Raw genomic sequence first — 27980 nt, forward strand, 5'->3', positions numbered from 1 at the left:
GCTATAGCTGAGCGTGGTGCAGCTCCTTATCTGTTCCAGGTGAGGAGTGATCTGCTGCAAAATGAATGAAGTGGCAGAGCCAGAGTGCGAACCCCCGTCTTCCTGGTTTGTGTGCCTGGGCCCTTGCCTTTTACTGTGCATCTTCTCAGGAGCTGTCATTTAGACTTTCTGGACCAGGAGCTAAATGACCTTTAAAGTCTGTTGAGTCATTTCTAACAAATATGAATGGAGTCATTTGCCGTAACCAACAACTTTAATCTCCAGATGTTTAATTCATCCTGTATTACTGTCTAATGAGAACTTACCGTATGCCACGCACTGTCTAGTTGGAGTGATGATTGGCCTTGCCTTCAGGGTAGTCTAAGGCATAAGATGAGAAAGGAACAGATGGCAGCTGTTTGTAGAGAGAAGTGATCATTGGCAGAGGGCTGTTGAGGGGAGAAAGCAAGGAGGGGAGGCCTCATGCAGCTAGTAGGGATGGCAGTAACAGGCTGAGGACACAGAAGGCCACCAAGTCCTGTTACCTTAGATGGGGCGGACTTTGTTGAGCAGTTGAAAGTGTGAGTCTTGTCTTTAAGGAGCCTCCTGTCCAGAGAAGGAGGCACACACCACTAATATCAGGTAGGCAGTGATGAGGTCAGCTACTGTGGAGACAGTGTGGAGAATCTTGAGTGCCTTCTGTCAGTCTTATTCTGAGATTAGGATTTAGGATCGTTATAAGAGACTAATAACAGAATGATACGGTATTTTAGTTTATGAAAGACTTGGCACTAGATAAAATTTTTCTAGAGTAACAGAATAATCATTAAGAAAAATCTAGGTTGTTCAGTGTCTCTTCTTTATTTTCCAAGTCTGTAAAGGTTTATTCTGCGTTTAACAACGTCGTACCAGAATGGCCTTTTAAAGACTGTCAAAGGCTTGAAGGAAAGCTGGTGGAGTACATTTCCTAGTACATGTCCCAAGGGCCCATTTGTTCTGCTGTTGCAGAGGTTGTGCTCATTCGCTTTTGTAGGTGTGTGTCTGTGAAATGTTGTTCCTTGCAGTTATTGAACAAACCACTGGGTGATGCTAAAAGACTTGATTTTAATACTGTGGAAGAAAAACAGTGAAACTGCTTTTTAACCTGCCTGCGCCTCAAAATAAGCAAACTGGAAGCTGGTATCGATTTAAGGGAATGGCTGATGTAGAAACTAAAGGTTTCTGTCTGACCAGTTCACTCTGTCTCACAAATAAATGCTGGAAAAAAGGTCGGTTTATAGTTGATTTATGTATCCTCTGATTGCGTAGAGATTGAATGGTCGAGCCTCCAGGCCATGCAGATTATTCTGGGCACGTAACTCAGTTAAGAACATGAAAGGAGGCCAGGCACAGTGGCTCACACCTGTAATCCCAGCACTTTGGGAGTCCAAGGCAGGCGGATCGCTTGAGGCCAGGAGTTCGAGACCAGCCTGGCCAATCTGGCAAAACCTTGTCTCTAGACTTTGTCTCAAAGAAAAAAAAAAAAAGCTGTGTTTTCAGACAGAGCTTAGTGCAGCCAGTTCTTGATTGCTGTGCACCTGCTTTCCTTTTAAGAGTGGAGTTAGCCTTGTCATAAAGCATGTTTTTGAGTCTGTTCGAACGGGTCAACAGCGAAGGGAAGTTTCAGGCAGATCTTGTATGCCTGGCCCTGGTGGCTTCTTTCATTTCCTTCCAGTATCAGTGCTAAACAGGAATGAACATCTTCAAGCCCTGTCTCACCCACCTCTGGCATCTTCACCCTAACTCTGCCCTAGAAGACCTTTCCTTCCATATCGTCAAGAAAACTGAAGTTGCTGTTTCACTCCTTCTCCCACCCAGAAACTTTGCTGCATCTTCCTGGATCTCTAGCTCCTTGCACCCATGATCCTGTCTACTTCCTCGGCCCGGCTTCTGGCTGAGCAGCCTGCACTTGCTGTCTTCACTCCTACACGCTGCTCCTGCGTGCTTCTCACTTCTCTACCCTTCCAGCCCTGAACTCTGGGGATCTGTGTGTATGTTTGTGTGATTATCAATCTGTTCAACCCAGGAGGTTGAGGCTTCAGTGAGCCGTGATCACGCCACTGCACTCCAGCCTGGGTAACAGAGCAAGATCCTGTCTCTAAAATAATAATTATGATTGGGTATGGTGGCACACATCTGTAGTCCCAGCTACTCGGGAGGCTGAGGCACAAGAATTGCTTGAGACCTAGAGGCAGAGGTTGGAGTGAGCTAGGATGGTGCCACTGCATTCCAGCCTGGGTGACAGAGTGAGACTGTCTCAAAAAAAAAAAAAAAAAAAAAAATCAGTCACTTGCTGGTCTTTTAATACAAATATACTATTTACTGGTCTCATCTGGGTATCTTTTACTAACATCTCTAAAACTGAACTCATTACCATACTGAACAAAAAATAACCTGCTCATCCTGTTGTATTCCTCCTCTAGTTGGATAGCACCGCTGCCCCAGTCAGTGAGAACCTTCTAGTATCTCTGTTCTTCCTCAGCTTCCATTTGGTGGCTTCAACCCCTGACCTTCCCAGAGTTTCTGCAGCCCTTGGACTGGGCTAAGCATCCTTCCCCCACTCCCTACCCCCCACCCCCCATCCCCCAACACCCCTTCAGCTTAGCCTGTACAGTGTGTGTTTGGAGCCAGGGACATCACAGTTCGTCCCTTCACTGGTCTGCGAGCTTGCCTAGGGCAGGACCACCTCGCATTCATCTCTGTGCCTTCCTTACCCGGTGCCTAGGCAGGGCTCAGCAGGGGTTTACTCGCCTTCAGCGAAAGGCAGCATGTTATTTAACAAAGGTTTCAGCCACATGCCATGGCTCACGCCTGTAATCCAAGCACTTTGGGAGGCCAAGGCAGGTGGATCACTTGAGCTCAGGAGTTCAAGACCAGCCTGGCCAACATGGTGAAATCCTGTCTCTCCTAAAAATACAAAAATTAGCCGGGCGTGGTGGTGCACGTCTGTAATCCCATCTACACGGGAGGCTGAGGCAGGAGAATCACTTGAACCCAGGACACAGAGGTTGCAGTGAGCCAAGATCGCACCACTGCACTCCAGCCTGGGTGACAGAGCAAGACTCGTCTCAAAAAAACAAACGTTTCTATGTTAGAAAGATAGCAGGTTTTGAGTCTTATGGTTAGGTAGAAAAAAAAAAAAAAAAAAAAGTCATTTGATTTAAAAATACTATGGCAAAGACTTGTTGGAATCATGCTGGAGTTTTATTTGAGACACTATGCCTTTACGTCATTGATGGTTATTTGAAAATGCACCTTTTTAACACTGCAATTATATTAGTTGCTGTTCTGTGGCACACACTAGAAATGATAGACTGTTGTGATGATATAGTTTAAAGACAAATGTAAAAATCCACTGTCAATAGACTTTAAGCCTGTGGGGAAAAGTAAGTAGCCGAAACCTTGGAATAAAAGGGATTTTTAAGCGAAGCCCCTTACATATTGAGGAAAGGGCTCAGCCTCTTGAGTCAGGTAGACCCACGTTCACAGGTCATTTCAGCTGTTATGTGACCTCAGTTTTCTCATCTGTAAAATGGGGTTGGTAACTATCTCTGATAGCAGGATTATGATAATTATGAATAATATACACAAAGCTTCTAGCACAGTGTCCCCCACATGACAGATGCTGTCTCTGCTGGGTGTCATCACATGCAGGCTTGGGGTTCAGTTCGTAACTGATCCATTATTCATTTATTTCAAGGCCCAGTTCTGTATTCCATATTAAGAGAGAGAGGAGCTTTGCAAACTTAGTCTAATTGAACAGATTCCACAGAATCTGTAATGTTTTACTTTCTACAGAAGAAGAGCTATGCAGAAATTATTCCCTACGCTTCTTCAGTTAGAAGGAAGAGGACATTTACTCTCATAGGAAGGAGGGAATGAGAGGGGGTGTGTGTGTGTGTGTGTGTTTGTGTGTGTGTTGAATTTTGTAAATTAATTTCTTCATTTGATTAGTGCCGAAGTCTGGGATCTACCAGTACAGTGTAGTTTAGAAAAGAAAAGCTTATTTTTGAGCGATGCGTTAGATGAATGCTAGTATCAAATGTATGCCATTTTGGTTTTTCTTTCCTATATACAATTTGTTTATTTTTATTATACTTTATTTTTAAATGAATTTTTGATTTTTGTTGGTACATAGTAGGTGTATCTATTTGTGGGTTATATGATTAGTATACAATTTAAAAGTAAAGGAGACAGTGTGGATTGGCTACAGATTATGGAGTTGAGGCCCTGGCTATGCTGCCTGCCTCCTGTGTGATCACAGGTAAGTTAGTTAGTCTTTGGGAGCCTCAGTTTCCTTATTGGTGAAAGGGTCAAAGTGGTGGTACTCCTAGATTACTAAGGATTAAGTCCAGCCAATTAACATTTGTAAATTGTAAAGAACGTGCTAAGTGTAGAAGGGTTTATAGATTGTAGCCATCACCATTAGAAGATTCATAGTGGGACAGGGGGAGACCTTGTCTTGTTTTAAAGCACTTCTGATGGTTAATTCTATAAAGATGGCATTCACAGCTGTTTTAATACAGAAAAAGAGTGATGTCCACTCAGGGTGAACCTGAGGCTGAGCAGCGTGTTTGTAAATGGAATAAGGGAATTACAGTGTATAAAACAGTTGCTAAATTGGATTTCTAGTGGACAGTTTAATTCGTAGGAGACCTCTGTCTCTGAAAGGAGTATCTTTACTCACTGAACAGCCATTGAACACACACAGTGATGTGTAGGGTCAGCATTAGATGCTGGGGATGCAGAGAGGAATGAGACGTGGGTTCTGCCCAGATAACTTTCTATGTAGTGTCTGAGGCGCCTTGCTGCTAATGAGACACACCTGGCTAATGGTGTTTAAGGAAGAAAGGCTGTATCTCTCAAATCTATTCTCTAATAATGATACTGTGTTAACATTTTTTTGTTGCTCATTAAAATAGGTAGTTCTTGTGTTCCCCCCCAGGAAGATTAAATGTTGCTATTTGAGGGAAAAGATTAGTTTCAAAAAAGTTCTAATTAAATAATGTACTTGATGTTGAACTGAATGAAGCCTTAACAGTATGCATTTTCTTTGGCTATGTGTTTTACTGAAGGGATTTTAAATGCTGTCCCAGAGTAGAGCATATGAAATGATTTGAATGTTCTTCACTAGATATCATGAATTTCTGAAATATGCTTCTTCACTCTTTCAGAGTTGCTGGAGAATGTAACCCTAATCCATAAACCAGTGTCGTTGCAACCCCGTGGGCTGATCAATAAAGGGAACTGGTGCTACATTAATGCTGTATCCTTCCTGGACGCCGTCCGCAAGGCCAGCGTGTTGCAGCTGTCCCTCCTTCGGGTGCATGTGACTTAGTTCAGCTTCCGTGGGCCATCCAGCCCTCCATTTGAATCCCTAAGCCTGGTTTATTACTTGGTCTGCCTACCTTGCTTATAAACAGGGTTATTCCTGACTGCAGTCCATCTCCCTCTAAAAGAGAGGATATGTTGGCGTGTGAATGAGGGCTGCAGACAAGCTGACTCTCATTAGAATGGTCACAAACAATAGGGCAGAGCAACCACTTACAACTGGAAATTTGGTTTTAACTGATTGAACTGTCTTAGTTAGGTCAAGTTCTTGAATACAAACGACTGACTGCTTCGTAGATCCTTATATGGACATCACAGGACACTTACCCTAGTAATTATTTGGTTTATTCCTTTTTGTGGTGACATATCTAAGTAGTTCAACGTCCTTAGCTTACTTGTGTTTTTACAAACGTTCTTGTGCTTCATGTGCCTTTAGGAAATGTGGTGTGTCTGTTCATTTCCTTTACGCTTCCTTACTGCCACTATGTAGACACTGCAGGCATTGGTTGCTTGCCCGCCGATGTATCACCTGATGAAGTTCATTCCTCTGTATTCCAAAGTGCAAAGGCCTTGTACGTCAACACCCATGATAGACAGCTTGTAAGTAAGGTGGTGAAAGATGTGTTACGTGGTGGGGGTTTTTTCCTCTCCGATAATTAGAATTGAAATAGTTTAGTAAAGCTCTTGATTTCCTGCAAATGAGTCCTATAATTGTCTTTTTAAAAAAATAGACTGTTGATGGTTTTATATGGAAGTTAACCAGAAATGGAATTGGAGCATTGTTGATCTGTGCTCTTTAGATTCAGTAGAAAGTATTTTAGCGTTTACCAGCATATATCACTTAAAATAGACCAAAAATGCATATAGAAAAGACTTGAGTTCACTAGCTGTTACAGCATTGGTTACCTAAAATCTACTATACTCATATAGCTGATATTCTACTTAGCCATCAAAGCTCTTTAGTAAAAGTATATATTGTTTAAAACTGCACTATTTAACATTTTTTCCCCATGTTTAGTGTTCGGCTAATGAATGAGTTTACTAATATGCCAGTACCTCCAAAACCCCGACAAGGTTAGTAAAAATGGGTTTTGTTGATGCTATTACATATTGGGAGTTATGGAGACAGATGACTTAAAGTTGGTGACTTCAGTCTTGTTGAGAAGATAATGTTGTTACACCTGTGCCATTCTCAACACTCAGCCAGGTGGGAGGTGGGGGAGTTTTGATGATGTTGCCTTTTTCGTCATTTATGACTTCATTGTAGTTAGGAAAACCTGTGTCCTGTTTCCATTGCAGCTCTTGGAGATAAAATCGTGAGGGATATTCGCCCTGGAGCTGCCTTTGAGCCCACGTATATTTACAGACTCCTGACAGTTAACAAGTCAAGCCTGTCTGAAAAGGTTTGAGACTTCTCTGTTGTCACTAGTATCAAGTGTTGCCTTTTGTTCCAGTGTTTGTGTGGTAACTGTTGCTTATTGATATTTGCCCTCTATTTCCAGCGCTATAAGTAGATGTAGGTTTATAATAGAGTCCATTGCTTGGATGAATTGAAGAGTGTGTGGCAGCTCTCATCATCTGACCTTGCTCAGATAACTTTTATGGTGCACCAAGCACTGCTGTCAGTACTTTACATATATTAACTTAGTTGACTCTGAATAAAGTATGATTATGGTCTCCTTGTTACAGTTAAGAGAAGTGAAGCCACTGTCTGAGGTCATGTAGCTAATGTACGTGGCAGAACCCAGCTTTCAAGACAGCTCTTTAACCACTGCACCATATGCCGCTGGCATAGAATGGAGTGCACTGGGCCGGGAATGATGGCAGTATTCAGAAGAGCTTATGTCTTCATCATACTTACAGGCTTTAGTAGCTATTTGATGTACTTGATTCCTTTACCTAAATTTTTTTTTAATCACATATTTTGTTACTAAAGGCATGAGACCAAGGGGCCAGGGAGCCCTTATAAAAGGCCCTGGGGCTGTTGAGAGTGAATTGGGCCGCCCTTAGCACCGTTAACTGGAGCATTTCTTTCCTCCCAGATTGAGTTTGTGATGAATCAGTACAAGCAGTTGAAATGATGCTTAGGGAAATGTATTCAGAGAGAAAAATAGTTGAGAAAATACCATTTAAGTCAGGTTTACATGAAGCTTCATTGCTTTGAAGAAGAGTGAATGTCGAGGGCATCGTAGCAGGGTACCACCAGGGGTAGCATAGAGTCTTAAGCTTTTTAAATGCTTATAATGCAGCTTTTGGTATTGGCTTGGAATTTGCATTTCCCAAGTAATGGGAACATGGTGTTAGGGATGCAGAAATGGAATGAAGTGCACCCTCTGCCCTCAGTGAGGGAATGAGATAAATGAATAGTCAACAAGAGAAGTACAAAGATATAGAGATGCCTTAGAATCCAGAGGGACCCACCTAGCACAGGTGGAGGCAAAATAAAATGGGTGCTCAGGAACCCCTCTTGGATTGTGCACAGAGATAATACTATGAACAAAAGCATCTTTTAAAGGTTAAATTAATAGGGGATGTGTTGGGCTCCCCAAGACCACCCTGAGGTAGGGTGATTCACTGGAAGAACTCAGAAAATGCAGACGCTGGTATACCCGTGGCTATGGTTGATGACAGCAAAAGCACGCGGAGCAGAGTCAGGAAGGGAAAGGACAGGTGAGGCAGGGCCTAAAGGAAACCTCCAGACTCCTCTCCCAGTGGGGCCACAAGGCTATGCGTAACTACTCCAGCACCAGACTGACCACACGTGAAATGCCGCCGACCAGGGAAGCTCATTACAGACTCCTTGTCCAGGGTTTTTACTGAGGGCTGGTCCCATAGGTACCATCTGCCTGGCTTGAACCAAAAGTCCAAACTCCCGAAACAAAAGCAAAGTGTTCAGCAGAAAGCACATTGCTTGTGCAAACGGTTTAGGCAGAATCCCGTATCAGTTCTTGGACTGATAGGAACCTTTCTGAAATCCACGTTCCCAGACAGCAGCCAAGGGGCAACCTTGCAAGCAGGCCTTTCCAAGGAGAGCCACCCAGGCCTGCTGTGAAAAGTCTTCAGCACACTTTGGCTGTGCCAGTTTTTGCCCTTTTCTGCACACCCACAGAGCATGCACTCACGTGAACAGCTGCTGTCCACGTCTACTATTTGGAGAGCGCAAGTAAACTTGAATGCAGTTTACCTAGATGCTTCAAACAGAACAATTTGCAGGGCCTTGGAATAGGCAGTTGTGCTATGAAGAATGAAATATGAACTGATGATAAGTAACAGAATCAAACACTCCTGATGTGGGATTATTAAACTCTTGGGTGACTCCTCTGAATGATTTTGCTGATGTATGTGTAAAACAGCTAACGCTTTAAATCAGTGGAGTTTTTCCACATGTAGTTTGAGTTCTTTCCCATGTAGTTGTCCATCATCAAAGACAGACAGAAGCAGACATAGGGCTGCTTATCTCACTGCTTGAGTGGTAACCCTTGCAGTTGAACAGTGAACTGGCCCTAGACATCTAGTTCCTCGTCTTCTATTTCGCTTACCCAAGACAGAAACTTTTTTTTAAATAACTTTTTTGTGATAAAGGTAGTGTGGCCAGGTGTGGTGGCTCATGCCTGTAATCCCAGCACTTTGGGAAGCCAAGGCAGGCAGGTCACCTGAGGTCAGGAGTTTGAGACCAGCCTGGCCGACATGGTGAAACCCTGTCTCTACTAAAAATACAAAGATTAGCCAGGCATGGTGGCACATGCCTGTAGTCCCAGCTACTCGGGAGGCTGAGGCAGGAGAATTGCTTGAACCCGGGAGCTGGAGGTTGCACTGAGCCGAGATTGCACCACTGCACTCCAGCCTGGGTGACGGAGTGAGACTTTGTCTCAAAAAAAAAAAAAAAAAAAAAAAAGGTAATGTATATTTATTGAAGAAAATTTCAAAAATACAGAAAGTATAAGTAATAAAAATCCCCATTAGTCCACCCATTTAGAGATATGTGCTTAATGTGTTTCTCCTTTTCCTCCTACTCTTGGGATTTCAGCTATGCAAGGGAAGCCCATGTCATCATGTCATTGTTTGGAAATACTTTACATCTTCCATTTCAGAGGAGGCATGGTTGGACTTTGCAAGTACTGTATGTCCTGCAGGCCTTTGACAGTGATCAGTTCACAATAACGTGATTATATTTGACCTTTTCAGGGTCGACAAGAAGATGCTGAGGAATACTTAGGCTTCATTCTAAATGGACTTCATGAGGAAATGTTGAACCTAAAGAAGCTTCTCTCACCAAATAATGAAAGTAGGTTATGGTCCACTTGCCGCAGAGTTGTGCAAGAGTTGCTGTAAACAGGTGTTGCGTACTCATATGTTACGTTGCTTCCCTGCCCCTCAGTCGTTTTCCCTTCAAGTAGCATTTATTCCTTACGATAACTTACACCATCGAGAAGGTTATATTTAGGTAAAATTACAGCTCATCCCGAACCTCTGCCGTTTTCTTTCAACTTTTAATTAGGAAAATGATGAAGCATATTAAAAAGCTGAAAGAATCGTTTGATGAATACCTTTATAATTGCTGAGTGTACAGTTTTAAACATATTTTCTGATGCTATACACACACTGTATATATATATATATATATATATATATATGTCTTATCTATCCGTCCATATATATGCATACATTTTCCCTGAATGATTCAAAGTTAAGTTGCAGCTGACAGTTTAGTTCATCCCAGGTGCTAAAGCATCCCCTGTGGATCCGCTCCTGCATAACCACAGTCCCTTATCCAACTGAGAAAACCAAGTGTAATGACATGGTAATACCGACTTTGCAGAGCATCTTCAAATTTCGCCAGTTGTCCCAGGGATGTCATTTCTAGGAGTTTATGTAAACAAGGATCCAGTGGTGGTGCACCTGTTGAGATTGGTTACCATGGATCCAGTGGTGTTGTGCCTGTTGTGATTGGTTGCCATGGATCCAGTGGCGTTGCGATTGGTTGCAGTGGATCCAGTGGTATTGCGCCTGTTGCGATTGGTTGCCATGGATCCAGTGACGTTGCACCTGTTGCGATTGGTTGCCGTGGATCCAGTGACGTTGCGCCTGTTGCGATTGGTTGCCGTGGCTCTTAATGTAGACCACACCCTGATTTCATTTTTAAAACTGCAATCGACAGATCTGTGCCTTTTTATTTTTTGCTGTTCTTGTCGTAAATAGTAGTCTAAGCAGATGCTCTCCTTTTCAGAACTTACGATTTCCAATGGCCCCAAAAACCCCTCGGTCAATGAAGAAGAGCAGGAAGAACAAGGTGAAGGAAGCGAGGATGAATGGGAACAAGTGGGCCCCCGGAACAAGACTTCCGTCACCCGCCAGGCAGATTTTGTTCAGACTCCAATCACCGGCATTTTTGGTGGACACATCAGGTTTGTGCTTTTCTAGAATAACTTAATATTTGCCTTTTCTAGGGTTTTGCCATGTTGGTGAAGGGGGAAGGTGTGAGGCTTGTTTTGAGACTTCTTGGACGTAATGGTTTGCATCTTGCTCCCCCGCCTGCTCTTCTCTTGCACTTCCTGATGCCGCACTTGTCAGCCCCCGTGGCTATTCTCTCCCTGCCGGCGCATGTCTGCAGCGGACAGGGAGCTCCTCACTTCTACTCTGTCAAGTTCAGCTGCTCACTGCTAGGGAGTAAGAGAAAAGCCAGCTAATTGGCCGTATGCGGTGGCTCATGCCTGTAATCCCAGGACTTTGGGAGGCCAAGGCGGGTGGATCACCTGAGGTCAGAAGTTCGAGACGAGCTTGACCAACATGGTGAAACCCCGTCTCTACTAAAAATACAAAAATCAACCGGGTGTGGTGACGGGCATCTGTAATCCCAGCTATTCGGGAGGCTGAGGCAGGAGAATCGCTTGAACCCAGGAGGCAGAGGTTGCAGTGAGCCCAGATAGCGCCATTGCACTCCAGCATGGGTGACAGAGTGAGACTCCGTCTCAAGAAAAAAAAAGAAAAAGATACAGGAGAATGTCTTCATGACTTACGGGTAGGCAAAGGTTTCATAAGATAGGTCATAAACAATAACCATCAAAGAGAGAAAAATATATATGTATATATATTAGACTTCATCTGCATTTAAAACTTGCAACATAAAACCGCCTCCGGGAGGCAGAGGTTGCAGTGAGCCAAGATTACACCACTGCACTCCAGCCTGGGTGACAGAGCGAGACTGTCTTCAAAAAAAACCCAGCTAATCAAACCATGTGTTTTGGTAAGAGAAGAAATTAATGTATCTGGAGGAATTTTATTTATGTTAATAAATTATGTATATTTAAAGTATACACACAAGATGTTATGAAATAGAGATAGTAAAACAGTTGCTAGAGTGAAGCAGATAAACATATTCCCCATCACAGTTACCCTTGTGTGTGTGTGTGTGTGTGCGCGCACATGGCAAGAGCAGCTGCAGTTTTACTCATTTTGTAATAGTCCCGAATACAGTGCACTATAAGTAGCTCTTGTCCGACGTTCCACATCAGATCTCTAGACCTGTTCGCCTGTGTGGCTGCCCTTGGTGTCCTTCGACTGACATCTCCCATTCCCACTCCCCACCCCTAGGAACCACTCTTCCTTATCTCTGTAGTTTCGTCTTTTTTTTTTTTTTTTTATAAAGATTCCATGTATAAGTGAGACCATGCAATATTTTTCTTTCTGTGTCTGGCTTATTTAACTTAGTATAATGTTCCCCAGGTTCATTCATGTTGTGGCAAATGGCAGGGTCTTTTTTACAGCTGAATAGTGTTCCCTTGTCTGTATATACACACCACAGTTTCTTTATCCATTGGCCCATCCACAGATAGTTGTTTCCCTGTCTTGGCTGTTGTGAACTGATTGGAACCAGGTGAGCTGGAAAGTGAAGCGAGTGTGAAGGGAGTCTGAGGGGAGGTCTTTTTTACACAGACGGACACGTGACTGGGCTGGAGTCCCTGGGCACCTGGCTGTGTGCCAGTTCCCTTAACCAGCTTTTTGCTCATTCACAAAGTCCTTCGGAAAGGTTTTTCTTTATTTACCTGAGAGCTTTTCAGTACCACTGTGATGTGGAATTCAGCAAAACTTGTACCATCTCCACGAAGTTTTACCCATCGAAAGTACTGAAGGGGCCTCATTGGAGCCTAATTTCCTTTCTGAGGCCTTGCGGCATAACCCCCAGGCTGGTATTTCAGTGACACTCTTAGTCTGTTGATGTCCCAAATGCTGCGTACCTGAAAGAAACAGCACCCCTTTTGAGGCATCAAGACTTGATTCAGTCTCTCAGTTCTGAGATTGAATCAACAACTTTCAACAGGTGAATAATAAGAATCTCAGAAACCTGCACTGACTCCCTCAGAAGCTGGTTTCTGGTCCTCTGTGGAAGTGGATTTAGAAGCCAGTTGAGCAGCCATGTGACCTTGAACAAGTCACTTCTGTGTTCGGCACTGTGAGCTCTATTCCACTGGCCCCTTTCTATTCTGGTGCTCTGTGGAGTGTCCACGGCAGCTGTGTGGTCAGTTGTCGCCTGGGAAACACCCAGCCCCGACCACTGCCTGTGGTTCCTTGAGACGCGTCGTGTTGGGAGGGAGACGCTGAGGTCCGGTGCAGCGGTGAGTGGTGCGCAGCAGTGAGGGAGGGCTGTGCCCTTTGCTCCTTCAGCCCAGCAGCCTGGTTTAGGATTGTGAGAATACCCCCTCGGGATGGGAGAGAAAGATGAAGGGACAGCTCAAATGGAGGCATCGGGAACATGGTTTTTGTGCAGAGGTCGGGTATCAGAATTTCAAGGCCACAGAGGGTCAGCATACTCAAAGATCCCAAATTTGTCTAAGAGTAACCAGTGGAAGATACCAGCGTCCATTTGGAGGACTTGCTGGCTCAGATTGAATGGCTCTGTCACGGCTGCTAGCCACATCCTCTGAGGGGTCTCTGTGTTGAAATTGGTTGTTGATGTTTCTTTTTGAAAAACGGTAAAGCAAAGATAAGGAATTCTTAACAACGTAGAACTTCTTTTCAGCCATTGTTAAGCATGATTCTTTATTCACACCAATTGAAAGATTTACTTCTAAAACTCAGCCTCTTCAGATGTTTTTCAGTTTCCCCAGGAAGACTTTTCCCCGCCTTTCTTCCCCGGTGCCACCTTTGCTAAAACACAGGACCACTGAGTCAAGAGGGCTTCTTGATTTCTCCACCAGCTCTCATGAGCGGTTTCCCCACTACTGTATCCCTCTCTGGAACCAGGGGAACTGTTGTCACCGAAGTCTTCAAACTGTAAAGGAGCATGGAGATGCGTAATTGAACCCAGGACAGAAAAGCTTTTAGCGAGCTCTTCACCACATCTGTTCTGGAAAGCCTGAGTACCTGTCCACACCCATTTTATTCCGTTTCGAAACTAGGTCACTGAGACTGCAGAAATAGAAGCCCTTGTTGAACCCCTGGAATGTTCCCTTGCTGAGGCTAAATAAGAGATGGGCCGAACACACAATTTTTACTCAGAAAAACTTAGAAAAAGAAAAAAAAAAACGAAATGAAAAACCAGCTAAGAAAACAAGGTCAAATTGGCGCCCTTCTTGGAAGGGTGGCAGCCTCTTTTCCTGGAATGTTAACTTGTTTTTTATTCTACACACCCTATTCCCCTTCTTCTTTTTGTAAGACATTTTTATAGGAGGAAAATGCCATTAAAAATCCTCTATTTACCTTGGGATTTCCTCTATTTTATTAGAACAGGCTATGATACTTGGAGAAAATGGAAAGCATTAGCGTTTTGAGGCCATGGCAGGGTAGCTGCCTTTATGAACTGGTGCAGTAAATAACAGTGTGGAGAGGAGGTGAAAGAATTTGGAAAATGAAATATGTTTTCTTCCAGAGCACTGGCGCTGGGAACATTTATCAACTGGTAGATTTCGTTGTTAGAAATACTAAGGAGGTGCTATTCAGCAGAATTATTTTTAAATTCAGTATATTTTTGGCTTTTCTCTGTGGTCTTTTGAAAGTGATATTGAATAATCTTATTTTCAGTGTTTATTCCTCTTGGTTAATCTTAAGGGAAAGTGGCAAGGAGTGGTCTCTTAATTTTTTTTGTTTTTGCTTTCAATTCTTAGGTCTGTGGTTTACCAGCAGAGTTCAAAAGAATCTGCCACTTTGCAGCCATTTTTCACGTTGCAGTTGGATATCCAGTCAGACAAGATACGCACAGTCCAGGATGCACTGGAGAGCTTGGTGGCAAGAGAATCTGTCCAAGGTTATACCACAAAAACCAAACAAGAGGTATGTTCACACTTGATTTTGAACCTTTCTACTGAGATGCTCTGGTTTGGTGGAAAGAACACGGAATTAGGAATGAGGGGAAATGGATTTGAGTTATGCCTCTTAAATCAGTTGCTTAACCATTTTGTACTGAAAGTTTTTATGCTTTTACAATGAAATGGTTGAAACGTGATCCCAAGGGCCTCTTTTAGCTCTAAATCATATTACACAAGGTAATGATCTCCTTTTGGATTGTTTATCTTGAGCTACGTTTAATTTTCTGGCAATCTAATGATGATATCACAACATCAATACTACCTCTGACAGAGGCCAAATAGCTTATTTATGTTCATGATACCGTAGGGTACAACTGTCATTAGATTAGTTAGGATGTCAGAGAGATTCCAGACACATCTGTTTTGCATTTGATTGTAGATCTTCCAGGTCATTGTAAATATAATATAGTCATTGTTCTGATGCTTGTTACTCTTTGATTTGATCTGGAAAAGATAAGATCCTTGAGTCTTTCAGTCTTCATGAATTTAAGAGTATCAGATTATAGCTTGGTGGAGTCCTTGTCAACTCAGTCGGGCAAGACAAATAGCATTCTGCCCTGTGAGAGCTTATTAGTTCCTGGCTGTCCAGATGTGCCAGCTTATGGCTATTTTGTACTCCGCAGCAGAGAGTGTCTTCTCTGTTATATATCTTAGGTTGTGGCAGTGAATTCATAAAAATGCACTGGGGAGATGAATGCAGGCTGATAATTATGGACAGTCCATAGCATTCCTGCAAAGCGATATTTGATTAATGGGCAGTGGATGGCAGCTACCAGGTAAAATATGGTGCCCCAGCGTAGAAGACCTGTCATCACATTGCATGACTGGAATGGATCTATCCTTGGCTTATCTCGTGTGCTCTGTGTCAAAAAGAGCAAAGTAGGACATAGGGACCCTTAGCACCTTGGGGGTGTCCTGCTGTGGACTGGTCCACCCAGGCTCTGGGGGGATCTGTAGAAGTTATGCCTAATCTTCTACCGTATTTGCAGACTTGCATCTCATGGGTGATTTTGTTTGAAAAATAGAAGCAGTAGGAGCCAGAGGCAGAAACTTGGTAGTTGACTTCAGTGAATGAGCTAAGAAGAGTCTGGCAGTGGACCTCGTGGAAGAGAGAGAGGGAAAAAGTGGTATTTGTGTTGGGGAGGTTGGTTGGGTGGTTCAGTTGTGCATTGACTGTCGGCTTGGCTCACTTCTGTGGCAGCTGCAACTCCAGAGATGGCTCCCTGGCCCTGGCTGCCATTGGACTCTGCTTATGCCGTTTCTTGAGCCAGCTATGGGAGTCTTTGGCCACCCATGCTGTTGGGGAGGTGGTCAGCCTCTCCATGGGCTGCCTAGGGAAGATCCTTTTATGATGTGTCTGTTTTTCTCTTTTGCTTCTGCTGCAATTACAGTTTGACTTTGCTGGGGTGGGCTGGTGGGGTGGCGGTGTGGGGGCAGGGATTGAGGCACAGGCAGTTGTCAGCCTGTTGTTAGACAGTAGTGAAGAAAGAATGGTTTATCCTAAATAGCAGGTTTGGATGGAGGCTTCCAGAAAGAAGGTGGGCCAGGTGTGGTGGCTCACACCCATAGTCCCAGCACTTTGCGAGGCTGAGGCAGGAGGATTGCCTGAGCCCAACAGTTGGAGGCTGCAGTGAGCTATGATTGTGCCACTGCACTCCAGCCTGTGCGATAGTGAAACCCTGTCTCTAAAACATAAAAAGAAATAAAAATAAAGGAAAGCTGGCATTTTGGTGGACTCCTGAAGATAAAAAAGAGTGCTGCTAGCTCTTCTGGCTGCACGGTTGTTGTAGTGTGTTATCAGATGAGATCAGGACCACTTTGAACAGCAGATGTTTGAGGAAGGTTTTGGACAACCTGTATGGAAGTATCTATAAGGAGCAAATTACATATTTTCTTGAATGTGATTTTTTTTTTAAGTTTTTAAAATGCCACCTTTAACTTTATTATGTTTTAGATCAGAAGTGTTTTTCTGTGGGAACATGTGAAGGTTTTGGGGAAAATAGGATTATATGAAATATTTACTGTATAGAAAATGTCTGCCTTTGTTGACTGATTAGAAATTAAGCCTCAGTTAGCTGGGCGCGGTGGCTCACCCCTGTAATCCCAGCACTTTGGGAGGCCAAGGCGGGTGGATCACGAGGTCAGGAGATCGAGACCATCCTGGCTAACACGGTGAAACCCCGTCTCTACTAAAAATACAAAAAGTTAGCCGGGCATGGTGGCAGGCGCCTGTAATCCCAGCTACTCAGGAGGCTGAGGCAGGAGAATGGCATGAACCTGGGAGGCGGAGCTTGCAGTGAGCCGAGACAGCGCCACTGCAGTCCGGCCTGGGCGACAGAGTGAGACTCCGTCTCAAAAAAAAAAAAAAAAATTCTCCAGTGGCTCGTGCCTGTAATCCCAGCATTTTGGGAGGCTGAGGCAGGCGGATCACGAAGTCAAGAGATCGAGACCATCCTGGCCAACATGTTGAAACTCCATCTCTACTAAAAATACAAAAATTAACTGGGCATGGTGGTGTCCACGTGTAGTCCCAGCCTCTCAGGAGGCTGAATCACTTGAACCCGGGAGCTGGAGGTTGCAGTGAGCTGAGATCGCACCACTGCACTCCAGCCTGGGTGACAGAGCGAGACTGTCTCAAAAAAAAAAAAAAAAAAAAGTATTATCTAAATGAATATGGGAAGCATCAAAGAGTTTATAAGTACAGAGAATGATAAAGGGATTAAGTGTTATTTGTAAAGATGCATCTTAGTAACAAAACACCTGGCTTTATTTAAAAGCAGCATTCATTAGACCTATGACAGTACTTCAAGAACAGATTAAATTGATAAAACTCATGATTAGAATAAATAGCTTTAAAGGTTATTTAAAACATTTAATTGGCCTGGAATCCCAGCACTGTGGGAGACTGAGGCGAGCAGGTTGCTTAAGTCTAGGAGTTCAAGACCAGCTGGGCTCATGGCTGTAGTCCCAGCTACTTGGGAGGCTGAGGTGGGAGAATCACCTGAGCCCAGGAAGTCAAGGCTGCAGTGAGTCCTTATCATGCCACTGCACTGCAGCATGGGCAACCGGAGTGAGATCCTGTCTTAAAAAAACCCATCTAATCATACTGGTATCAGTTTTATCAATACTATCAGAGTTATTTTTAAATGGGTCAATACTAGGCCTAGCGTGGTGGCTCACGCCTGTAATCTCAGCACTTTGGGAGGCTGAGGCAGGTGGATCACCTGAGGTCAGGAGTTCAAGACCAGCCTGGCCAACATGGTGAAACCCCTTCTTTACTAAAAATACAAAATTAGCCAGATGTGGTGGTGGGAGTGTATAATCCCAGCTACTCAGGAGGCTGAGGCAGGAGAATCGCTTGAACCCGGGAGACGGATGTTGCAGTGAGCCGAGATGGTACCACTGTACTCCAGCCTGGGCGGTAGAGTGAGGACTCCCTCCCCCGAAAAAAGGCGGGGGAGTCAGTACATAAATAAGGTGGTACTAAGTTAGCTTTTTAATTTTTATGCTAATTCGTCAGTAAGCCACAGAGTAAAGTTCTTAACTTACAGTTTACGACCGGACTTCAGGGACCCAAGAGGCTCTCTGCAGTTGTGCTTATAGGAATGTATGCATTTTTCTTCTTTTTTCTTTTTTTCTGAGACAAGGTCTCGCTGTGTTGCCCAGGCTGGAGTACAGTGGCACGAACTTAGCCCACAGCAACCTCTACCTCCTGGGTTCAAGCGATTCTCTTGCCTCTGCCACTCAAGTAGCTGGGGTTACAGGCGCCCACCACCACGCCTGGCTAATTTTGTATTTTTAGTAGAGACGGGGTTTCACCATGTTGGCTAGGCTGGTCTCAAACTCCTGACCTCAGGTGATCCGCCTGTCTCAGCCTCCCAAAGTGCTGGGATTAATGGGCGTGAGCCACTGCACCCTGGGTATGTGCATTTTCTCAAGAGGAGCATTGGTAGATCTCAGAGCTTCTGTGGGGCAGGAAAAGCCATGAAGTCCTGCCACAGGACTCTTGGGCCTCACCTCTCAGAGGACGTCTTTGAGCGGAAGGTGGATGTGGTGTCAGCTGTTGCAAGTAAGACAGGGACGGTGTGTCCTGGTGTGCTTTGTGTCTTAGGTTGAGATAAGTCGAAGAGTGACTCTGGAAAAACTCCCTCCTGTCCTCGTGCTGCACCTGAAACGATTCGTTTATGAGAAGACTGGTGGGTGCCAGAAGCTTATCAAAAATATTGAATATCCTGTGGACTTGGAAATTAGTAAAGGTAATGCATACAGAAGGTCGGGAGTGTTCGTGGTGACGCACTCCTGCAAATCAGACGCTCAACCCTGTAGCATTTCTTTGTGATGTCAAGAGTGAGGACATTCTCTTGCTGGACTTGGACTTGTTTTAAGTTTTTTGACTTGTAATAGACCTTAATACTAAAATTCTCATGAAAATGGCCTGTTGAAAATAGAGGCAAAAAGAACTAAACTCTATAATCTTACTAGATTAGAAAAATAGCAGCTTTTGTCTATCAAAAAGAACATCACTTTTCTGTGAATATTTCGGGGATGAATGGTGCACAGTTTGCCTTCCACCGAGTATTAACAGCTGTATTGACTAGCCCAGTTAAGTGGTTTTTAGTGAAGTAAGAATGATTTCTCTTAGGCAGTGAGAGTCCCTTCTAACCTCTAGTTGTGGTGGCGCACAAGTAAGACGTGTGGCACTTACCAGCCTCAAGTCTCTGTCAGGTCACGGGCTCGGCACTTTTTGGAAGCAATTTTAAAGAGCCCCAGGTTAAAGGCATCTTGCTAAAAGCACAGCTTCAAGAAGACTTTTCCTGAAAGCTTTAGAATTTGTGAAAACGTATAGTACAACACTGAGGCTTGATTGGGACTGTGATTAGCTAGAGAGGATTCTCAGAATATCGAGGTGTCTGGGAAGCAGAAAAGAGGACACTGGGCCTCACTCCTGGGTCTGGTAGAGGAACAAACCTGAACCGAGAGTCCTCTTCTCTCCATCCCCTGGCACAGCAACCCCACCTCACACCTCCTTCCATATAGATGACCCAGGACCTGTGGGCATGGCTGGCTTTTAGCCGGCTCCCTGTCTACCCTAGGGGCGCCCTATACCTTCCCTTGAAGACTCAGACACTATCTGTCCCAGGCCGGCACACAAGAGCTATGCTTTCTGCTGACAGGCTTGGCTGCTGTGCCGGGTTTAGCGTCCGTCGCTCCTCTCACACTTCTAGCTGCTTTATCCCTCATCAGCAGATTGCTTTTTAATCCCATTTGAGGACCAGCTAGAGGAAGAAAGATGCCAGTGAGAATCATGTAACAGATCCTCCTCCCCATTTTATTCTATCCATCGGGAAACCTAGAATGCCAGCTAAGTCAAAGAAGGCATCCTCGGCCTCTGCTCCTGCATCTTCACTCGCCTCCAGATCAGCTGTCTGAGCTGACTTGGATGTTTTTCTACAGTGATTTTATTTTTATATCTTTTCTTGCTTGCTGTATTTTTATACCAGCTGCCACCTTCAATACATTGTCAAAATATGACATAAGTGGGGGCTGGGCGCAGTGGCTCATGCCTGTAATCCCAGCACTTTGGCAGGCCGAGGCAGGCAGATCACCTGAGGTCAGGAGTTCGAGACCAGCCTGACCAACATGGTGAAACCCCGACTCTTCTAAAAACACAAAAATTAGCCTAGCATGGTGGCGGGTGCCTGTAATCCTAGCTACTTGGGAGGCTGAGGCAGGAGAATCGCTTGAACCCGGGAAGCAGAGGTTGCTGAGATCATGCCACTGCACTCCAGCCTGGGCAACAGAGCAAGACTCCATCTCAAAAAAAAAAAAAAATGACATAAATGGGGGACAAGAGGACCTCACTTGGGTCATTGGGGAAGAAGTACAGATGGCTGCCTCGAACAGCACACCTTCGATGGACTCTTGTGTCGATGTAAGTGGTACTTCTGCACGAAGCAAGAGCGGGGAGTTCCCGCTTCGTAGCAGCTGGTAGACTGGTTCCTATTTGGAGAAATCGTGTTACTGTTCTGTAACTGAAGTTTTGTTTTGTTTTTTTTGTTTGTTTGTTTTCTCTTCGAGACGGAGTCTTGCTCTGTCACCCAGGCTGGAGTGCAGTGGCGCGATCTCAGCTCGCTGCAACCTCCGCCTGCCGGGTTCAAGTTATTCTCCTGCCTCAGCCTCCCGAGTAGCTGAGACTACAGCGGTGTGCCACCACGCCCGGGTAATTTTTTGTATTTTTAATAGAGACGGGGTTTCACTGTATTAGCCAGGATGGTCTCGATCTCCTGACCTCGTGATCGCCCGTTTCTGCCTCCCAAAGTGCTGGGATTACAGGCCTGAGCCACCGTACCTGGCCTGTAATTGAAGTTTTATGATCTGACGCATATGTAAAATATTTTAATTCTTGGATTTTTCGCAACTGTTTTTGTTTTTAAGTCAGTAGCTTTTTTCCTTTCCATTTTATAGAGCACCTGTTTTTAAGGGGCCTCCCACAGGAGCATCACAGCCTCGGCCGTTGCTCCTGTTTCTTTAGCAAGCTGGCTGCGCATTTTGTGTCCTGTTACGTCACATGGCGCATTTTCTTCATGAGTCAATTTTTATGCAACTAAAGGGATAGAGTGTTGTTTTGTTCCTGGTCTGACAGGCAGTTTACTTGCTGGGAAGAATGTCGTTAGCCATTTTTTGCTGCTGTTACCCTGAGCCTTTCTGAAAGTGCTTCAAGCTATTGATATTTTGTTTTCCAGAACTGCTTTCTCCAGGGGTTAAAAATAAGAATTTTAAATGCCACAGAACCTATCGGCTCTTTGCAGGTGAGTAAATTTGTACGACATTACTTCTTCATTAAAACACTGATGAAAGGGATTACAGCTGGGCACAGTTTTGCTGAAACACAACTTAGCGTAGCAACCAGATGCTGTACTTAGGTATCCCTGTGGCCTTGTGAGTCAGGGAGTCATGTGAGAGTTTTACCTGAAACTCTGCGTAGATGATGGATTATTATCTTGGCCCTGAGGACAGATAACAGAAGACCTTGCTCAAAGTGAACATTTCTGTCTTTGAGTCAGAGGAGGGAGTTTCAGGTTCCCAGGCTGGCTGTTTGAGAATGTGACCTCTCCCGGCTGTGCTTGTGGCATCTGTGGGTGACAGTGCTGTGGAGTTTCCACCACACCTGGTCACCCAGCCAGGTTGGGTAAGCGCGCCCCCAGCCGGTGATCCCTGCGTCCTCCTCCGTAGGTATTGTTAGGGCTGCTTGAGAGGGTGGGCCCGATTACACAAGCTCCTCGGCTGCCAGGCCCCCAGTCAGTCATGAGAAATCTCCCAAGAGGGTGAATGGCACCGCCTGTTCCCTCATGGGTGGGCCTTGAGACCTCTTCTGTCTCCTGGCTTAGGCTCCCTGCAGTGTCATTTTTTCTTCCACACCATCTTCCCTTTCCATTCTACCTTCCCTTTTATCCTTCTCTCTCTTTTATAGCATCATCTTTTATGCCTCTGAGTCTTTACCTCTTTGGATTGTTGCTGTTTGCAGCACTTTTGTTTGCTTCCCAGGCTGTTTTTATTAGATATTTCTAGCTTCTGTGTCTTCCCTCCTCTGGTGTGGCCTTTGGTAAGCCTGTTTGTATCGTAACATAACACTGCCATTTATTGACCTTCACACATGTATTGAACCTCTTCCCGAGATATTCTTTCATTTCCTTACATGTGTCCTAGGAGATGGGAGGTGGGATCCCTATTTTATAAAAGAATAAACCAGAACTCAAGGAAGAAAACTCACCACTCTGGCCTTCAGTGGCAGAGCAGGGCTTCAAGCTCCTGTCCACCTCAGCTCAAACCCGATGTTTTAGGAAGTTTGGCCAGTGGGTGAGGGCCCAGGGATGGGGGCCTTGGGGTGGGGGCCCAGGGGTGAGGGCCCAGGGGTGGTGGCCCGGGGGTGAGGGCCCAGTGGGTGAGGCCCAGGGCCACACTGCAAGGTGCCAGGCTTCCCTCTCTTCCTCTCACTATTCGTTTTTCCTTTTGACTCTCTTCTTTTCTCCCCCCGATCACAATTCCTCCTCAACTTGCTGGGCCTCAGATGGGACGGCCATGGGCACCATGCGCTTGTGGGTGTCTCCAGGCCTGTCGCCCCCTGCCTGGAATGGAAGGTCTGAGTCCTCAGACTCTGCAGCCAGCCAGTATCCTGCCTGGCTCCTTGGAGTGTGGCACCCAGGTCCCAGTGGGTGGCCAGCAGTTTCTCTGCCTTCTCCCTGCGCCTCTTCCCCTGGGGGCTCTTGGAGGGGACATCACTGGGCAGGGGCAGGGGCTAGGGATTGCTCATCTCCTGGTCAGGGCCCCAGTGTGAGCACACACCCCCCTCCCCAACACTGCAACCTGCCTCGCCCCAGGAGCTGGGCCTGGGTTGCTCTCCCCTGCCCTCCTGAATCCTCATCCCCTAACCCATTCTTTTTTTGAGATAGAGTTTCGCTCTGTTGCCCAGGCTGGAGTGCAGTGGCACAATCTCCATTCACTGCAACCTCTGCCTCCCGGGTTCAAGTGATTCTTGTGCCTCAGCCTCTCAGGTAGCTGGGATTACAGGTGTGCACCACCACATCCAGCTAATTTTTGTATTTTGAATAGAGACAAGGTTTCGCCCTTTCAGCCAGGCTGGAAGCCTATTCTGATCTTGGAAATGAGGTCGCTGGACTGGTTAGAATTACCTGTAGAATGAGCAAAGGAACACTTTTTAAGAACTGCTGTGATTGTGGGGCCTGGGAGAAGCAATCTCGCGCACGAGCTTTTCAGCTGGTTCTCAGTGCTCCTGTCAGGCGGGCTTGCAGGTGTGAGTGACACACGGCTCAGCCCGGGGTAGTTAACTGGGCTGCTGCTTATGAAACTAGAATGGTGACATGCAGTCCCCCTTGAAATTTTAGAATGGAGATGTCTTGTGGGAAAGACAAATTGGTAAAACTCCCAGGTCCTGCATATTCTACTGATGGTCGCTTTGAAGCAAAACTCTTAGCCCAGTCAGTTAGGTCTGTGAGGTGAAGATCTAGGACAGAAGTCTCAGAGTAAACTTGGAATCCAAGGGACGTGCTGCTGTCATGGGTGCTTCCTGCCCTTTCACAGGATGGCTGTGACTTGTGCAGTACGGGATGAAGCTGTGCCCTTGGATTGGCTGTGTCCCTGGCTCTCCGACGTACGGGCCTCACAGTCTTGCTGTCCCTATGCTGTTCAGTCTCGTCCGGGGTCCCTGCACAGAGGATTTCTTTGTGCAGAGCCCAGGAGTCTGACTGGTGGCCTCAGTCATAAGCACTGTCCTCTAGCCAGCCAAGGTCCCTGGCCCAGAGAGGACTGAAGCCTCCTGCTGTCATTTAGCCCCTCCACGTGACAACTGCGACTAGAACCTGGTGATGTTTGGTCTTGTTTTAGTGCTGAAATTCCCTACCAGCCAAGTCTTGCACCTCTCCTGGTTCCTGTTCTTTTGTGCCATTGATGGTGGACACAGCTTAGCAGGCTGCCCTGTCATTCCTCCTGGAACGCTGCCGGACTGCCGCCTTCCTGAGGCTGGTGTCTGCTGCTGGCCAGGCAGACTTCTGCCCCTCTGCTCCATAGAAGTGGAGGATGTGTTCTGTGGCTGTCTTAATGTTTTTATGACATCTTCTACAGATTTTTTTTTTTAGGCCTTTGACTAGGGCTTCTTGGTTATAGGATTTTTTTTTAAGTAAATAACGTGTGTGTGTGTGTGTGTGTGTGTGTGTGTGTTTTGTTCTGTTAAAACATAGAAAAATGGGTAACTTTTTTAAAGGCAAATGTGTAACTACCAGCACCATCTCCACAGTGCCCCACCACAGCTCCACGCTCGAGCGACCGTGGTTAGCAGTCCCAGTGTCCTTCCTGCCGTGTGGGCCGGCACCGGGAGATTGTGTCCCGTGTCGTTAGGGTAGATGGGCCACAGAAGGCCTAAGGACCTTGTTTTCTCATTTAATATACCATAAGCATATTCCTGCATCACCATTCTTAATCTATTCCATGAAAAAATAAATTGTGTTATTTTAATATAATTTACTCATCAGTCATTTCTTCTAGTGGCCGTTAAGGTTTTCCATTTTTTCACTGTCCATAGTGAATCTCTGTCCAAGATGCAGATAATCTCTTCAGGACAGTCTAGAAGTAGAGTCAGCCACAACCAAGGGCATGAGCCAGGTCTCCAGGTCTGTATAGCTGATGGCTGTGTAGGAGTGTCTTTGTGAGGTGTGGGACATTTTAAATATGTCGTTAATATGCGTACATGCACACATGTGTATCTATCTGACTTACCCTTACCTTGCAGTTATATAAAAGTTTTTATTATGGATTGCTTGCATGTTTGAGTTGAAATAGCATTGGTTTGTGTAATGACATCTCTCTGTCCCACCTACTTTGGAGAGGGGTTTTATGCATAAGATGCATCCCTGGAGGGAAGTCGGCGGAGACCTGTAATGATTGGTGTGCAGTGCTGTTCTCACTCTGCTGCCTGCTGGGCTCTCTTCCAGTGGTCTACCATCACGGCAACAGTGCGACAGGTGGCCATTACACTACAGATGTCTTCCAGATCGGTCTGAATGGCTGGCTGCGCATCGATGACCAGACAGTCAAGGTGATCAACCAGTACCAGGTGGTGAAACCAACTGCTGAACGCACAGCCTACCTCCTGTATTACCGCCGAGTGGACCTGCTGTAAACCCTGTGTGCGCTGTGTGTGCGCCCAGTGCCCGCTTCGTAGGACACCACCTCACACTCACTTCCCGCCTCTCTTTAGTGGCTCTTTAGAGAGAAACTCTTTCTCCCTTTGCAAAAATGGGCTAGAATGAAAAGGAGATGCCTTGGGGTTCGTGCACAACATAGCGTCTGTTGACTCTAACTTCCAAATCAAAATCATTTGGTTGAAACAGACTGTTGCTTGATTTTAGAAAATACACAAAAACCCATATTTCTGAAATAATGCTGATTCCTGAGATAAGAAAGTGGATTTGATCCCCAGTCTCATTGCTTAGTAGAATAAATCCTGCACCAGCAACAACACTTGTAAATTTGTGAAAATGAATTTTATCTTTCCTTAAAAAAGAAATTTTTTAATCCATCACACTTTTCTTCCCTACCCTTTAGTTTTTGATAAATGATAAAAATGAGCCAGTTATCAAAGAAGAACTAGTTCTTACTTCAAAAGAAAAATAAACATAAAAAATAAGTTGCTGGTTCCTAACAGGAAAAATTTTAATAATTGTACTGAGAGAAACTGCTTACGTACACATTGCAGATCAAATATTTGGAGTTAAAATGTTAGTCTACATAGATGGGTGATTGTAACTTTATTGCCATTAAAAGATTTCAAATTGCATTCATGCTTCTGTGTACACATAATGAAAAATGGGCAAATAATGAAGATCTCTCCTTCAGTCTGCTCTGTTTAATTCTGCTGTCTGCTCTTCTCTAATGCTGCGTCCCTAATTGTACACAGTTTAGTGATATCTAGGAGTATAAAGTTGTCGCCCATCAATAAAAATCACAACGTTGGTTTAAAGGTGTGCATGTTTCTTTGAATGCGAATGCCTTTTCGGGTAACTGAAATTCATGGGGGCACGAGTTTGCCTCCAGAATTAAAATGCGCCCTTCGATCAGCTCGACGTGTTTGTGGAAGCTGAACCACCGCTCAGGTTATGCTTGTTTAGTATTTTCAAATGGATTAACTAGTGATTTGGGTAAATGAAATTTTTGACTCTTCGATTGGCAGAAAGGACGAGGTTTTCTCCCCTTCCCTTCCTCATCCCTTGTTTCTATAGCCCAGCATTTTCAATATCACCAAAATAGTTGCTGTAGATCAAGGCTAAACGCTCTCCAATTGAGTGCCACTGGGGTGGCTTGGCAGTGCCTCTAGACGCCACCCTCAGTAGTGGGAAGGAAGCCTTCTGAGACGGAAGACATGGAGAGAGGGATGTCACGTGCAGGGGTGCCTGTGCCCCGGCTTCTGGCCCTGTGTGGATGATTGCAGTGTCCTGAGATCTACAGAGAAGGGGTTTTAACGTGGTCCGAGCCTTTCTCTCAAGTTCTTCCTCTTACCATCTGGTATTTCTGATTGTCGCCTGGTGCCATCTGGGGTTCAGAGCTTCCTAAACTTAAAAAGTCTTGTCCGTCTAACCTACTTACCCTTTGTAATTCTATTCTGATTTGCTTGGCTGCATTATAAGTCATATTGAGAGGAGAAGCCAGCTGGACTTCCTGGGTCGAGTGGGGACTTGGAGAACTTTTCTGTCTTCCAAGAGGATTGTAAAATGCACCAATCAGCACTCTGTAGCTAGGATTGTAAAACGCACCAATCAGCGCTCTGTAGCTAGCAAGAGGTTTGTAAAATGCACCAATCAGCGCTCTGTAAAAATGTACCAGTCAGTGCTCTAGCTAGCAAGGGGTTTGTAAAATGCACCAATCAGCGCTCTGTAAAAATGTACCAGTCAGTGCTCTAGCTAGCAAGGGGTTTGTAAAATGCACCAATCAGCGCTCTGTAAAAATGTACCAGTCAGTGCTCTAGCTAGCAAGGGGTTTGTAAAATGCACCAATTGGTGCTCTGTAAAACGCACCAATCAGCAGGAGTCTAAAAGTAGCCAGTCGCAGGGAGGACTGAAAAAAGAGCACTCTGATAGGACAAAAACAGAACATGGGAGGGGACAAATAAGGGAATAAAAGCTGGCCACCCCAGCCAGCAGTGGCAACCCGTTTGGGTCCCCTTCCACACTGGAAGCTTTGTTCTTTTGCTCTTCACAATAAATCTTGCTGCTGCTCACTCTTTGGGTCCGTGCCTTTTTTAAGAGCTGTAACACTCACCGTGAAGGTCCAGGGCTCCATTCTTGAAGTCAGTGAGACCATGAACCCACTGGAAGGAACCAACTCTGGACACAATATTATAATTAGCTTCTCATTAAAATAATGTGCAGTTCCTATGGAAGCCAGATTAACTTTGGGGCAACCACCCACACCAGCAGCAATAAGCCAGCGAAAAGATAAAACCCCATCCTGAAGCACTTGGTTGAATGTGTACGTTGTGATGCTTGACCCAGCCTCTACGATTGGTGTTGATCATTCACCCTATGCAGTATAAAGTGACTTTGTCACTGCCGTGTCCCATGTGTGTGAGTGTCCTCTCTGGAAAGGGGCCCTCCGAGCTGGGGAAACCTTTTCACAGGAAGCTGGAACGAGAGGCCAGACAAAAGCATGCAGTTACTAGGTCCGCCAACCTGCTTCTGAATCTTAAAACCTGTCCTGTATATTCAGATAGAAGGTTTCTCTCAGATATCGTTCAGTGGTCTCTCCATCATTTCATTTGCT

The 27980-nt window shown here is 45.2% G+C and overlaps 1 protein-coding gene across 1 annotated transcript in view; it reads left to right on the forward strand.

Moving 5' to 3' along the window:
- The window catches only part of USP10 (ubiquitin specific peptidase 10), a 78671-nt gene extending 52487 nt beyond the window's left edge, over positions 1–26184 (forward strand). Inside the window, exons 5-14 of the mRNA XM_003778672.4 lie at positions 5193–5284; positions 5840–5949; positions 6368–6423; positions 6649–6752; positions 9535–9634; positions 10577–10754; positions 14451–14616; positions 18763–18907; positions 21395–21460; positions 25157–26184. Of these exons, the coding sequence (XP_003778720.3) occupies positions 5193–5284; positions 5840–5949; positions 6368–6423; positions 6649–6752; positions 9535–9634; positions 10577–10754; positions 14451–14616; positions 18763–18907; positions 21395–21460; positions 25157–25344 (1205 nt within the window). The 3' untranslated portion in view covers positions 25345–26184. The remainder of the gene's footprint in view (positions 1–5192; positions 5285–5839; positions 5950–6367; positions 6424–6648; positions 6753–9534; positions 9635–10576; positions 10755–14450; positions 14617–18762; positions 18908–21394; positions 21461–25156) is intronic.
- Positions 26185–27980: the final 1796 nt, after the last annotated feature.

This window comes from Pongo abelii, chromosome 18, assembly GCF_028885655.2.
Source record: "Pongo abelii isolate AG06213 chromosome 18, NHGRI_mPonAbe1-v2.0_pri, whole genome shotgun sequence".
Lineage (NCBI taxonomy): Eukaryota > Metazoa > Chordata > Mammalia > Primates > Hominidae > Pongo > Pongo abelii.